This window comes from Bufo bufo, chromosome 1, assembly GCF_905171765.1.
Source record: "Bufo bufo chromosome 1, aBufBuf1.1, whole genome shotgun sequence".
In the NCBI taxonomy this organism is placed as follows: domain Eukaryota; kingdom Metazoa; phylum Chordata; class Amphibia; order Anura; family Bufonidae; genus Bufo; species Bufo bufo.
In genome coordinates, this window is record NC_053389.1 from 572,280,389 (window position 1) to 572,296,431 (window position 16,043).

A 16,043-nucleotide genomic window follows, 5' to 3' on the forward strand; every position below is an offset into this window, starting at 1 on the left:
ACAGGAAAACTACTCACGCATAGGTACCATGAATCAGTAATGAATGACAAGCTAAATGACAAGCTACACACTCATTGCATGTTCTATATATTGGGCAGTAAAAACTCTCATATATATTAGCCGTAAGTTCAAAATTAGAGTTCAAGTTGGCGCGGAATGTTAGGTGTAATTATGGGAAGCTTCTACAAGATCCCTGAGTCGCGGAACACTTTCCATGGATTCCACAGGGTCTGAAACCTTGAGTGAGATCTGGTTGCCCAGCCAGCAAGTTCCTCCATCAGGAAAACTTGGTCAATCTTTTCGAACCAATTTTTTAGTGAAGGAGGGTAAGTACTAAGCCAATTAATTGGTATTAATAACCTTGCTGATTGAACAAGCAGAGTGGGTAAGTCAAACTTTGAGGGTTTCCATTTCTTGGAGGGAAGCCATAGAAGAACTGAATGAGGTGTCAATTCTATTGTAGTGCCACAGATTTCATTGATTTTTTGTTCGACCTGATCCCAAAACGGACGAATTAGAGGGCACTTCCACATGATATGACCTAGTGTACCTGTCTGGGACCCACATCTCCAACATGTATCATTTTCTGCACAACCTATTCTAAAGAGCTTGTGGGGGTCATTATACCACCTAGTAAGGGTTTTAAAAGAGTGTTCCTGCACCTTTATACACCTGGAGAATCCATGAGATCTCAGGTATATAAGATCAATCTCCTGAGGGGAAAAAGAACGATCTAAATCATTTTCCCAAGCTCTTATAAAAGCTGGAGTACAATCACCTTTTTTGGGGATCAACCAGTTATACAGTAGCGACATACTATGTCTTGGAAGGATGTCGTGAGAGGATAACTGCTCAAACCAAGTTGGGGTAGGTATGGTAGCAAATTTGGTGCTAAAAGTTTGACATATATTCTTAAACTCATACTTTGCCAGGAAATCTCCTTCTTTGATATAGTTGTAGTCTAGAATAGAGACGTTCTCTTTCTGTTTCAGGTCTGATAACAAGTCAGTTAAAGCCACTTTTCCTAGAATATCCCAGAATTGTGGAATATCAGGTAATTCTGGTTTGATAAGATAGGGTATAAGATTCGCTGTCAAGCTGACAGGGGGATCTGAAAGTAAATGAACTTCAGATTGAAGACAACGCATAGTTAGATATATACCCCTAGACAAGCCCATTGGAGTGTTCGTCTGCTCTCCTTTCAACAAGTCTGGAGAGCTCACGTTCAAGACGCCTGGGCCCTGGAAATTGTAACTTCCGGTTACAAGATAGAATTCGTTTCCAGACCTCCGGAACGTTTCTTTCCTTCTCGTGTTCCGGGGGATCCAGCCCGAGCCTCGGCCCTTTTACAAGCGGTTTCTTCCCTTCTGGTCTGGGGAGTAGTTGTCCCAGTTCCTCTGGAGGAACAGGGGGCAGGGATCTACTCAAATCTCTTTGTAGTTCCAAAGAAGGAGGGATCAGTGCGTCCGGTCCTAGACCTGAAGCTATTAAACAAGTCCCTGCGGGTGCGGAGGTTCCGGATGGAATCCATCCGCTCCGTTATTGCTTCTCTTCTTCCAGGGGAGTTCCTCGCGTCGGTGGACATCCGGGACGCCTATCTGCATGTCCCTATCGCAGAATCTCACCACAGATTCCTGCGCTTCGCCATTGGCAGCCGTCATTATCAGTTCGTCGCCCTTCCCCTTGGGCTGGCGACAGCCCCGCGGGTATTCACAAAAATCTTGGCGCCGCTCATGGCGCTTCTCCGTACCAGGGGCATATCTCTGCTGCCCTACCTGGACGACATACTGATAAAGGCTCCATCTCGTCTCCAGCCCGAAGACAGCGTCAGGATCACTGTTCAGACTCTGCAACAGTTCGGCTGGCTAATCAACTTCCCGAAGTCCTCTCTTCCCGACCTTCCTGGGAATGATTATGGACACTACTGCAGCCCGGGTATTCCTACTGGATTGCAAGTTTTCACGGATTCGGGAGTCGGTGTCTCGCCTTCTGCACTCCCCGTGTCTCTCCATCCGGGAGTGCATGCAGGTTCTGGGGCTTCTGGTGGCCTCCTTCGAGGCAGTCCCCTTTGCCCAGTTTCACACGCGGCCTCTACAGCAGGCGATCCTGTCCTTCTGGGACAGGACATCGAGGGGTCTGGTCTCTCGGATCCGTCTTCCTCCTCGGGTTCGCATGGATCTTCCGTGATGTCTGTCGCCTGAGAATCTGACCTCGGGAAAATCCTTCCTCCCAATCTCCTGGACAGTCGTCACCACCGATGCCAGTCTCCTGGGTTGGGGCGGCGTTCTCCGGGCTCGGACGGTTCAGGGGGTGTGGTCAGAGGTGGAAGCCCGCTTTCCGATCAACATACTGGAGCTCAGAGAAATTTTCCTCTCTGTCTCATTGGACCCCCCTCCTAGCGGGTCTCCCGGTAAGGATCCAGTCGGACAATGCCACAGCCGTGGCCTACATCAATCATCAGAGCGGAACTCGCAGCCGGCCGGTGATGCAGGAGGTGAAGAGGAGCCTCCAGTGGGCGGAGGCTCACGTTCTGATATTGTCTGCAGTGTACATCCCAGGGGTCGAAAACTGGACGGCAGACTTTCTCAGCCGCAACAGGGTGGATCCGGGAGAGTGGTCTCTGCATCCGGACGTATTCGAGGACATCTGTTGCCGTTGGGGCCGCCCGGACGTGGACTTGAAGTCGTCCAGGCTCAACAACAAGGTTCCCACTTTCCTGGCCAGAGCTCGGGATCCGGAGGCGTACGGGGTGGACGCTCTGGTGTCTCCGTGGCAGCACTTCGCGCTCCTCTGTCTTCCCACCACTGCCTCTACTCCCAAAGGTTCTTCGCAGAGTCGCGGCAGAAGGAATCCCGACCGTCCTCATCGCCCCCGATTTAGCCTCGCCGCGCCTGGTTCTCGGAAGTCACTCGGATGCTGGCGGACGTTCCGTGGCCTCTTCCTCTCAGGGAGGACCTGCTGTCTGAAGGACCTCTCTTCCACCAGAATTTACAGCCGCTTCGTTTAACGGTGTGGCTGTTGAGACAACCATCTTGAAGAAGAGGGGCTTCTCGGACTCTGTCGTGAAGACCATGATCAAAGCCAGGAAACCAGCTCCCTCCCGGATCTACTATCGTACCTGGAAGGCCTTTCTTGCCTTTTGCGAGAAGATAGGTGCTTTTCCCCTTCATTTCTCCGTTCCGGTGGTCCTCTCTTTTTTTCTCCAGTCGGGTCTTGAGATGGGAATGTCCCTGAGATCTCTGAAGGGTCAGGTCTCCGCTCTGGCCATTTTCTTTCAGCGCTCCCTGGCTCTGCTGGGTCTGGTGAGGACCTTCCTGCAGGGGGTGGCGCATTCGGTCCCTCCGTATGTCCCTCCTCTGCCTCACTGGGATCTGAACCTGGTTCTGTCTTCTCTCCAGGCGGCTCCCTTTGAGCCTCTGAGGGACATTTCCCTGAGTCTTCTCACTTGGAAGGTGGTCTTTTTGGTGGCCATCACCTCTGTCAGGAGGGTATCGGAGCTGGCCGCCCCTTTCCTCTAAGGAGCCCTTTTTGGTCTTCCACAGGGATAAGGTGGTACTGCGCCCAGTCCCTTCTTTTTTGCCCAAGGTGGTCTCCGCCTTCCACCTTTTAATGAGGACATAGTCCTGCCATCCTTTTGCCCCGCTCCGGCGAACCCCAAGGAGCGCGTTCTCCATTCTCTGGATGTTGTACCTGTCGGTTACTGCCCCATTTCGCCGCTCGGACTCCCTTTTTGTGGTTCCCGAGGGGCCTCGTAAGGGTCTGGCGGCCTCCAAGGTCACTGTGGCTCGGTGGATTCGGTCGACTATTGCCATGGCCTATCGATCCCGGGGTAGGGTTCCCCCAGCGGGGGTTACCGCGCACTCCACCAGGGCGGTGGGGCCTCCTGGGCTAGGCGCAATCGAGCCTCTACATCACAGCTTTGTAAGGCGGCCACCTGGTCGTCCTTACATAGCTTTACAAAGTTCTACCAGCTGCACTCTCTGGCATCGGCTGATGCTGCCCTAGGGCGCAAGGTATTGCAGGCTGTGGTTCCTGTTTAACCGTTGGACGTTTCCCTCTGGTGGTGCTGGTCTTCCCACCCCATGGACTGCTCTAGGACGTCCCATGGTCTGTGTCCCCCAATGGAATGGGCGAGAAAAGGAGATTTTTTTTTGTGAAACTCACCTGTAAAATCTTTTTCTCATCTTTTCCATTGGGGGACACAGCTCCCACCCATTCTTGTCCGTTGCAGGAGGGCTTGGTGTTCCTCGGTTCGGTTTTTCTTTGTTACTATTTGGTTTTTGGTCTCCTTCTCCTACTGCTTTTGCACGCACTGAGGTCCTCCTGTTGGAGCATGGGGGTATAGCCAGTGGAGGAGGAGCTGTTCTTTCCTTTTTGCATAGTGTCTCCTCCTAGTAATGGCCTAAGCTAATACCCATGGTCTGTGTCCCCCAATGGAAAAGACAAGAAAAAGATTTTACAGGTGAGTTTCACAAAAAATCTCCTTTTTGTTTGGTCACTGCACAAAGTAGGTTTACCAAAGTTTTTGCATCACATATGGCTCTACTTCACTCAAGGAATTGTCACAATCCCATACCTGGATGACATCCTTATCAAAACTCTGTCCAGGGCATCTGACCTAGCCAGTTTCAGATAGTCCTGGACACTTAACCTCTTTGTTTGATCAACGTCCAGAAGTTTAACTTCATTCCCTCCCAAAGGATAGTTTTCTTAGGAATGTGCTTCCACACCCATCTGGCCAGGGACTCTTGCACGAACCAATTCGTCTTTGCATGCAAGTTCTCGGATTCATGGTTGCCTCTATGGAAGCAGTCCTATACGACTAACTCTTGCCCTCTCCAGCATGCGATCCTGACCAAATAGAACAAGTCTCCAAAGTTGCTGGAAAAATCACTGTGTCCCACAATGAATGGAAAGGGATTTTACGCTAAATAACAAAAAAAAATATTTTGTTTGTTCATTTCAGCACCGATCCACTTTTGAAAAGTGCGTGTTTTCACTTATGTTACTTTCCCTCCAGATTTATCACTGGCTTTTTATTTTTTAATGTTGAAAAAAATTTACAAACTCACTCCAGCTGGAGGGGGGGGGGGCATAAAAAAGCTGGAGTTGCATTTCTAGACAATTGTTAGGTTTAAATCTGCGACATTTGATAAATGTGGTGCAAAGTACGCCAACGCAGACTCAAGCAAAACTGACTTCAAATATTCCCCTCATGATAAATTCCCTTCTTTTCTCTATAGATTTCATTTAACTACTTTATGAAGGGTTAAAGGGAACCTGTCACCGGGATTTTGGGTATAGAGCTGAGGACATGGGTTGCTAGATGGCCGCTAGCACATCCACAATACCTAGTCCCCATAGCTCTGTGTGCTTTTATTGTGTAAAAAAAAAAAGATTTGATACATATGCAAATTAACCTGAGATGAGTCCTGTCCCTGACTCCTCTCAGGGACAGGACTCATCTCAGGTTAATTTGCATATGTATCAAATCGGTTTTTTGACATAGTAAAAGCACACAGAGCTATGGGGACTGGGTATTGCGGATGTGCTAGCGGCCATCTAGCAGCCCATGTCCTCAGCTCTATACACCAAATCCCGGTGACAGGTTCCCTTTAAATCTTGATAAATTTGAGGCCTTCACATACCTTCTTCAGGATTTCTTAATTCACTGACGTGCTTTGATCAGTGCAGTATGGTACGCCAGGGCTGTAAAGAATTTGCATTTTTGAATGTTACATCTGAATTCCAATCTTTCCGCTGTTGTTGAGAGATGCTTCTTTTTTGCAGGAGGTGATGATTAAAGGAGGTGGGATCAAACATGTACCTTGTGCAGAGGATGAAGACTTCATTCAGGCTCTTGATAAGATGATGCTGGAAAATCTTCAGGTGTGTGGCTATATGCCAATTATTTTCAACATCTTAGGCCAGTTATGAAACCTTTCAAGCAGAACACTGTTGCTTGCAGTGCCCTAATCAGTATCTGTGTGCCTTGATCTTTAAAGGGGTTCTCCATGAATTGGCCGCCATCAAGCTGTCCTAGGATATGAGCAGGGCTGGTTGCCACCACATGCAGAGCTGCCTAGGGGTGAGGGGGTGGGACCTCACTACACATTACACTGCTCTACAATAGATGGTGATAATGGCATCCTGCCTATGATATGCCGTCATGGCTGAGCAGCCTGACAGTAAATCTGATCAGTGTCTAATATAGGCAAGTGCCAGAGCTTAGTGTGTAGTGAGGTCCCACCACCTCACCCCCCTTTGGGCAGCTCTGCAAGTGGAGGAACCAGTCCAGCTCACATTCTAGGACAGGTTGCTGGTGGCCATTTTAAATCCTTACCAGAGAACCCCTTAAAAAATGTAAGGGAATTTTATGATGATCCTTTTTAAATCATTACATTGATTTGGTATAGCTGAATGAGATTTGATAATCTAGAAACAAACAGCGCTGCTCTTGTTTATTACTGGTGTCTGGTACTCCCATATCTGTCCTATTCGTTTGACTGGGTCTGCCAGACAGCCCATAGACAAGTAGCACTTTTGTGGGAGGAATAAACATTCTTCCTTCCTTTTGCCAATATACGTTTAGATTAAGAGCTCATTCTTTTATATAGATTTATAACTTGTATCTATATGAATACTTTTGGTGGTCCTCATAGATAAAATAACTGGCCGGCAGCCCAAAATAGCTGTTCCTTCCCACCAACAGCTAACATTCATCAGCACAGTAAATAGAGATGAGACTGACTCGTGGGATAACCCCTTTAAAGAGACACTAAGCAATCATTAATGTAAAAAATAAAAACAAGACATTACATAGTGCATATAATAATTTCTTTCAAACAAAGCTAGAACCAGCCCTGGACCTCACATGGATCCAGAGATCTCCCCATTCATTGCTCTGCTAGATTTATATAATGCTGTCAGCAAAGGGGCATGTCCAGCTCAGGGGCTGTGTCCTTTCTGCTGCAGCTCTCTCCCTATCATAGCTCAGGAGGAGGCAGTTGAAGGATGGAACTGAGCATGTGCATCTACCTCAACAAAGTGGACAGTGGCTCACTGGCTGAGCTAATTATTTTTTTTTCTTGCTCGTATCATTGGGGGACACAGAAGACCATGGGTATAGCTGCTGCCACTAGGAGGCGACACTAAGCCAAAAAAGTGTTAGCTCCTCCTCTCAGCTATACCCCTCCTGCAGACACAGAGCTAATGAGTTTTAGCTTAGTGTCCATAGGAGACAGACATTTTTTTTCTGCAGGTCTTCCAAAGTTTTTTTTCTTTTTGTTATGTTTTATTTTTCAGGTTTGGACTGCAGGTGGGCGCTCACTACCTGTTTTTCCCACTCTTGAGGGGGGAGACCAGCGGGTCCTCAAACCTGCTGCTTATTCCCCACCTCTGGAAGACAAGGAGGAACAGTGGATCTCAAATCTGCTGTTACCCGCCAGCTACAGTGTCACCTCAGTAGACAGAATTTCTTTACCCTACCGCTGGATGCATACGTCCTATAGCGTAAGTGGAATCCTGGCTCTACCGCTGGATACCGCACTCCCTGTAGCTTACCCTCCTTCTATAGGTGGAGTAGTTACACTACCACTGAATTCTGTGAGTCCTGTCACATTCCCTTCTCTCCTTAGGCGGAATATGTGAGCTCACCACTTGACCCTGTACATTCTGTAGCATACTCTCCTTACATAGGCGGAGTAATTGCCCTTGCACTGGATACTGTACAGCCTGTAGTGCTACCCTCCTTCCTAAGCGGTGTACTTGCTCTACCACGGGATACTGTACAGCCCATTGCATTATCCTCCTTCCATAGGCAGCGTAATAGCCCTACCACTGGATACTGTACAGCCCGTGCCATTACCCTCCTTCTGTAGGAGGAGTAATTGCACCCCACTGGGTTCTGTACGGCCTGTAGCATTGTCCTCTTTCTCTAGGCGGAGTAATTGCACTTCCACTGGGTAATGTACGGCCCGTAGCATTATCCTCTTTCCATGGGCAGAGTAATCTTCTATCGGCAGAGTGTTTACATCCCGTTGATTCCTATACGTCCGGTAGCATTGCCCTCTTTCCATGGGCGGAATATTTACACCACCACTGGATACCGTACATCCAGTAGCGTTACCCTCCTTCCAGAGGCGGCGTAGTTGCACTACACTGGATCCTATGCTTCCGGTAGCATTATCCTTCTTCCTAGGTAGGAGTATTTGCACTTACTCTGGGTACTGTACATTCTGTAGCATTACCCTCCTTCTATAGAGTAATTGCACTACCACTGGATCCTGTACAGACTATCGCATTACCCTTCTTCCTTAGACTGAGTAATTGCACTTCCACAAGATTCTGTACGTCCTGTTACATTGCTCCCTACGCAGGCGGAGTGATTGCACTAATGCTGGATATCATCTGTCCTGTCGGTTTTTCCCCCTTTTTATATAGGTGGTTTAGTTGCAACGCAGTCGCATACTGTAGATCCTGTAACATTATCCTCCTTCTATAGAGTAATTGCACTATCACTGGAACCTGTACAGACTGTCGCATTACCCTCCTTCCGTAGGCGGAGTATTGCACTTCCACCGGATACTATACGTCCTGCTGCATTATCCCCACCGCAAGCGGAGTAATTACTCTCATATTTGATATCATCTGTCCTGCCGGCTTTCCCCCTTCTTTTGGGGGATTAGTTGCACCACAATTGCGTGCTATAGATCCTGTAGCATTACCCTACCCCCATTAACGGAGTAGTTGCACAACCAGTAGTGCTTGCACTACCAGTGGACCCTGTACATCTTTTCGGTTCCCCTCTTTCCGTCAGCAGAGTAATTCCACTACCACTGGAAACTGTTCCTCCTATTACATTATCCATGTTTCTTGGGTGGAGTAATTGCTTCAACATTGTCTACCGCAACTACTCTCATTTGTTCCTTGTCGCATGGCATCCCGTTCCATGGGTGGCCTATTTTCTAGACACGGTATCTACAATCGCTTTATCCCCGTCATAGGTGGTATTTTGGCACTACTGCTGGATACTGTGATTGCTACTACCCCCTTCCTCAGGTAGTCTTAGTTTGGATTGGTGTCTGGCGCCTACGTGTAGCCTCTGTCTTCCAGGTCGGCCTGTAGTTCTAACAGGCTGTTGGCATACCTCATACCCTTCATCGTGCCTTGAGTCCCTGTGAGGGGCAATCTCATTTGGTTGATTTGTCATTGGCATGCCCAGCGTCCACACTCCTTCTGTAGGTGGAAAGTCTGCTCTGATTCCCAGTTTTCTTTCTTCTCAGGTGGAGTGTTGCGCTAGCACCAATTCTTGGTGGCTATTCCTGCTGTTCTCATTTTCAGGTGGAGTCTCTCCTCTGACCCTAGAGGCCATAGTTGTTGCTATCGCCTCCCCCCTGTGAGGCAGTCTTTGCGCGGTCGATAGATATTCTGGCTACTCCGGTTCCGTGGCTTCTACTGCGTGAACCCTTCCCAGGGGGAATTTTCGCGTTCATCCTTCAACTGCGGCTTACATGACGCATGGGCGGGGGACACTACATTTATGGTTTTCTCCACATCCCTTTCTCCATGTGGAGTATCGACTCTGTCATTCCGGCGGTATCTACAGAGCATTCCTCCTTCTAGGCATGGTGCCTTCTCGCTAGTTGTAGTTGTGATCGTGTCTACATTTCCTTCTTCCACAGGGGGCACTTTGCTTATGTTCTGCCATGACACGCTGTGGCTGAGGGGTTTGCTCACTTCTGCTGGGCATTAGTACGTTTTCTGTACCTGGTATAAACTACCGATTTTTATGGTGTTGGCATCAGCGTTCCCTCCGTGTGGAGTTTGGATATGCACTTATTCAGTTTGCATATGTGAGTTGTCTACATGGCTCCCCTCACCGGGTCGAGCGGTCGTGTTGCCCTTGTTGTCACCCCTAAGGGCTGGTTTTCTACTAAGCCGCATCGGCTGCTTCTACTTCTCCCCTTCCACAGGGCGAATAGTTGTGCCCCCCTCACATACTGTTACTGCCTGCTCAGCCAGAGTTCATAGCTATTGGGTTCTCATATGCCCCCTTTCTGCTGTGGGGTGCCTGCACAGGTGATGTTGGTTCTGTTACCATTTTTGTTCTGGGGCTTTGTGGCGTTCGGGGTCCACACTCCCTTTCTGGCTGGGTATTTTTCCTATCTCTGGTTCCTGTCTGCAGCTTCCGATTAGGTCTGCCAGTTCAGGCAGCCTTCCATGGAGTATTAGACTGCTTCTCTCCTCTCTTTTTCTGGAATTTAATGTCCTCCTCTACATGCCTCTGCTTACCACATTGGCATTTTCCTGGGGGAACATTCTTATGAAGAAACCCCCTTGTTCGTAGGTCTGAAGGGGACGTTTTTTGATCCCGGAGGACACTCTTTCCCTGTCAGGTTATTCCACAATTTTTTTGTCTGTTTTATGTCAGTTCCACTGCCTTGTTCCCTTTTGGGTTTCTTCACTCCCTCAAGAATTTTTTTCTTGTGGGCCATTCTCATGCCTGACTTCCTGGTTCTCTAGCCCTGATTTATTCGTCATGGTCCCACTGAGTGTTCTTCTCTTCTGGCAGTCCGGTATGGTGTGTGGGGCCTTTGCCTTCGGGCATCCCTACTTCTTTCCCAATGGGGGGCAAGTTTTGTCACGGCTGCAGTTCTTTGACCCTTGATATCCAGACGCCATTTTCAGTTCGTCTTCTTCCAATCAGTATTCCACTGGGCATCACTCCTTAGCAGTCCTCTGGATCCAGGCTATGTATTTCTCTCCTGTATCTTCCACAATCGTTCCGTTGCTTCTGGTGACTGGCTCGTCTTCATTTTTGTCCATCTTGTGGATATTACGTGTGATCTCCACTTCTGAAGTCTCCTAAGCCGTGACTTATACTCCCTGGGCTGTTCTTTCTTCTGCCCAGCCGGAGCATCTGTGTATTCAGCCGCTCTCTGTCTGGCTTTCCAGGGAATGGGTCTTCCTGTCCCCTTTTCAGGGTTTCTGGTGTCTTTCCCCCGCATTTCTGTGTGGGGCCTTATTACCGGCCTTGGATTCGTTCTGTTCTTATTCTCTCCCCATGGTATTGCTCTTTAACGTCCCATGGTATTCTGTGTCTCCCAATGATACGAGCGAGAAAAATAGGATTTTTTTGTGCTTACCTGTAAAATCCTTTTCTCGCTAAGTTCATTGGGGGACACAGAAGACCATGGGTATAGTTGCTGCCACTAGGAGTCAACACTAAGCTGAAAAAAAGTGCTAGCTCCTCTTCTCGGCTATACCCCTCCTGCAGACACTGAGCTAATCAGTTTGTACAAAAGCAGTAGAAGCAGCCAAGAGAAGCCAACAGAAAACAATACAAAAGAAGAAAACCAGAGATGGGTCATGATCAAGAACCAGAAGGATCCATCTAGGAGAACCAGCAATGTACATAGAGGGTGGGAGCGGTGTCCCCAATGTACTCAGCGAGAAAAGGATTTTACAGGTAAGCACAAAAAATCCTATATTACATGCAATTACAAAAGTATTCAGATCCAGTTGCTGGTATGAAAAATGTAGGATATTTTTTGTTGGACAACCCTTAAGGAATGTTTCGCCTATATTTAGAAATAAAAATATTTTGTATTGGCTAACGAGACAGCTCTTGGACTTGCAGTTCATTTGTTTTGTTTTTCCCATGTTAAAATATGGTTTTCTGCACAATTTTAGCAGCGTAGCGGAGAGTCTGTGAAAGTGCATCAATTAGATGTTGCAGTTCCCTTACATCTGAAAAGTCAGCTAAAGAAGCCACCGGCATTGGGAAGTGGGGAAGGAGAGTTTGGGGATACAATGCCATTTGTTATGCTGACGAGAAGAGGCAACAAACAGCAGGTAAGTGATATTTAAGTGTTATAGAGGTTAAGAGGATGAAAGTTTAAAAAAAATCTTAAAAACCTCGTTCACATATTATGGAGAACTTTAATGTACAAGTATGAGCACGCTGTGAATTTTACCCTGCAGGTTTTGGGACAAAATCCATGTGTGGATTTATCCTAGAGCAGTGATGGCGAACATTTTAGAGACAGAGTGCCCAAACTAAAACCCAAAATCCTCTCTTATTTATCGCAAAATGCCAACACAACAATTTAACCAGAATACCAATATAATATATCTTCCATGTATTTTATCATTTTGTTGTTATAGCCTGCCTACATTAAATGCGCTGCCTGTGCTGTTCATAGTACGCTCTGTGCTGATGAATGGCAGGAAAAGTCTAAGGTATATTGGTACACCATAGACTTTTTTCAGGGTGCGGGTGCCCACAGAAAGGGCTCTTAGTGCCTCCTCTGGCACCCGTGTCATAGGTTCACCACCACTGCCCTAGAGCTTGATATATCCATTGGTCAAGCTACGTAGTAAGCTGGCTAGACTAAAAACTGTCCATAACCATTAGATTTTTGCTCACAAAATGTGGAGGTTTGCTAAACAATCCCCTAACATTACTGAAAACAAGGATACACGGAAGTGGGGTTTAAGCCTATTTACGTCGGTGGTCGGGACTTTAAAGATGGCGTCCACTCCTGAGCGGAGCGGGCCCCATTGCCGCCGGGTGCCTGCTTGTTCATACAGCAGGCACCAGCGGCTAATGTCCGCAACTGAATGTAATGCCGATCGCGGACCTTTTAACATTTCAGATGCCGTAGTCGGTCCTGACCACAGCATCTGAATGCTGGTGGGGATTGGGGGAGTCGGAGTGTGTTAGCAGCAGCCCCGTCCTCCTGTGTGACCGGAGGCTGCTTAGTAATTTCTATGGAGCCCCTGCCTGTAGCAGGGCTCCATAGAACTATGGAAAAAAATCCTCATAGACTCCAATGCATTAGCATCCAATGTTTGCTTGTTCTAGTTCCAGTTCCATATGGGAAATGTAAAAAAAAAAAAGAAGGGAGGAGAGAGAGTCAATATGGCTGATTTTAGCTGTTTTTCGGTCGCTTCTCCTCCCACAATTTTTTTTAAATTAAAAAGTCATCAAAAAGTCGTACACACCCCAAAATGGTATCGCTGAAAAGAAAAAATACGGAAAAAGGGGTGTATGTGAAGAGAGGTTGTCCTCAGAAGTTCGAGAAATTATGGAGTGATTGGTTATCTCATACTCATGTGGTTATTTAGGCTCTTAATGGGTTCACGACTTGTTTATGGGGAGGGGAGGGTGTTAGAGGCTGTTAGGATATATGCACTCTTTGTCTTAATGATTGATCCTACATGTATACAAGCTATGTACAGCTATATGATGATATTGTGTGATGTTACCATTGGATATTGCTGTATACTGATTTCACATCTTGGAAAAGGAAAAGAAAAAGACCATGTAATGTTTTGGAATAACTTGCATTTATTGGATCAATAAAAACGATTTGATTTTAAAAAAAAAGAAAAGAAAAAATACAGATCGCCCCTGAAAGAGTGTTCACACAGCTCTGCACCCATAAATACAAAAAAGTTATTTATTATGTGGTATTGCCGTATTCGTACTGACCTGGAGAATTAAAGTAACTGGTCAGTTTTATAGTCTAGGGAATGCCATAAAAACAAAACCCAAAAAACTGTTGTGTTATGCAATCGTAAATAGTGCCATTAGAAAGGGCATCTTGTCCCGCAAAAAACAAGCTATAATACGGCTATGTGAACAGAAAATTAAAGTTATGGCTTTGGGAGGGTCTGGGAGTAAAAAAAAAAAAATGGAAAATCGCCTGGTCATGAAAGGGTTAAACAAAGTTATTGAAATGATGAAGCTGAGCGCCATCATGTTGGTGAAGGGAAATGCAGTTGAAATACTGTACCTTTTTATTGTGCAGTAAATGGGAATAAAGCTTCCTTTCCTGATCCAGTGGTGGATAAGACTTTCACAGTATTGTGTTACCTGACAGCCCTGGCAAATAAAGACTCTGCACATGAAGGATAATCTCTTCCACCAAGTATTACTTACTAAAACGGAAACCCCTTCATATAACAGGCCTCAGCATGGTCAATGGAGAGGATTACAGCCACTCTTCATTCATCTCTTGTCCAAAACTTAGTGTGTAAGCCGATTGTCTCCACACTCCTGTATTAGTTCTTCCATGTTGGCAGGAGCCGTGATGTTAGGAGAACTGGAATAAATCCCCTTACTGTTAGTTTATTGATTGATCCTAACATGGCTGTGCTGTTCAGAGGCAATAGCTGTCATTGTGTTAAAGTTTAGATATAACATGGGCAATATGGGTTGCATGCCAGTCTGCAAAAATGTGGTGAGGTTCACTTATGGTCTTTTGTGGTCTTTCTTTTTTTCCAGTTTAAGATCCTCAATGTGCCCATGTCTTCACAATTAGCTGCAAATCACTGGAGTCAGCAGCAAGCCGAGCAAGAGGAAAGAATGAGGATGAAGAAACTCACACTAGACATCAATGAACGTCAGGAGCAGGAGGATTATCAAGGTATGTTGGCTAGCATAGTAGGACACCTGTCATGTAGGTGTATGTGGGCATCCCTTCTTTTATTGTCTGGTACTGCACATCTCAGGGGAACCAAGGATAAGGAATGTGGATTTCAGTATGTATTATCCTTTTATTCTGTAGTGTTTTGTTTTTTTTCAAGGGATCTGTCATTCTTTTGCAGTCATCAGAAAGTATTTTTTGAAGTTGTATGCTTGATTGTCAGCCCCTAGTTAGATTGAAAGGAGGTCTAGACTTCCAGTCAACACACCGGTCCTAGCTTCACATGGAGTGGAGAAATTATTATTATTATTTATTATTAAAGCGCCATTTATTCTATAGCGCTGTACATATGAAAAGGGGTGCACATACATAATACAGACAATTACACTAAGCATGAACAAGACGAGTTACAAACTGGTACAGAAGGAGAGAGGGCCCACAATCTACATGGTATGGGAGAAGGACACAGTAGGAGTGGGTGAAGCTGGTCATGGCGGTATAGAGGCAGCAGGGTCACTGGTTGTAGGCTTGTCTGAAGAGGTGGGGTTTTAGGTTTCTTTTGAAGGATTCCACTGTAGCTGAGAGTCTGATATGTTGGGGTAGCGAGTTCCAGAGTGTGGGGGATGCACGGGAGAAATCTTGGAGGGGATTGTGGGAAGAGGCGATGAGAGGAGAGAAGGAGGTCTTGTGAGGATCGGAGATTACGTGTGGGGATGCATCGGGAAAGTAGCTCAGAGAGGTAGGGAGGGGACAGGTTGTGGACGGCCTTGTATGTATTTGTTAGTATTTTGAACTGAATTCGCTGGGCAATGGGGAGCCAGTAAAGGGACTGGCAGAGGAGTAACAGGGTGAGAGGTGGATTAGTCGGGCAGCAGAGTTGAGGATAGTTTGGAGGTGTGCGAGAGTGCTAGATGGAAGACAACAGAGGAGGATGTTGCAGTAGTCTAGATGGGAGATGATGAGGGCATGTAAAAGCATTTTCGCAGACCTCAAAGTTGAGGAAAGCGCGGATGCGGGAGATGTTTTTGAGTTGGAGGCGGCAGGTGGTGGAAAGGGCTTGGATGTGCGATCGGAAGGAGAGGGCAGAATCCAAGGTCACTCCAAGGCAGCGGACTTGGGTGACAGGGGAGAGTGTACAGCCATTGATCATGATAGGTCGGGGGGGGGGTTGAGCAAGATGGGGGAAAGATGAATTTTGGGATAGGTCATCAATATCATATTGGTGGAGGTCCAACTCTCGTCACCCAACTGATCAGCTTATAAGCTGTGCTAGTTCCAGTTTGCCATGACTCCTAACAGATGATCGAGAGGGGTGTCAGGAGTCAGACCCCAACCAATTTGATGTTGGTGACGCACAGAAATCCCTTTTAAGATGTTCATACAAGGTTTCATAACCTCGGTTAATGACAGAATGAATAAGTAGATTAATTAGCATTTGATTCACATCCATTCCTTTTATGGACGGGTTCCACAGAATACAAAATTGTACATGGCTGGTTCCATAACGCTCCTCCTTACTACCTTCCCCCTCCTCCTCCTTCCTCAGGCGATTCTCCATTTTCCCAATGAGGGGAATAACCTACCAGACATTTGTGGCATATCCTTCCA

At 46.8% G+C, this 16,043-nt stretch overlaps 1 protein-coding gene across 2 annotated transcripts in view; it reads left to right on the plus strand.

The window, feature by feature from the left end:
* Positions 1–16,043, plus strand: part of UPF2 (UPF2 regulator of nonsense mediated mRNA decay) — a 112,109-nt gene that overhangs the window by 83,022 nt on the left and 13,044 nt on the right. For both annotated transcript variants that reach the window (XM_040413210.1, XM_040413211.1), the window contains exons 18-20: positions 5,791–5,889; positions 11,695–11,856; positions 14,294–14,435. In XM_040413210.1, coding sequence (XP_040269144.1) covers positions 5,791–5,889; positions 11,695–11,856; positions 14,294–14,435 — 403 coding nt within the window. The remainder of the gene's footprint in view (positions 1–5,790; positions 5,890–11,694; positions 11,857–14,293; positions 14,436–16,043) is intronic.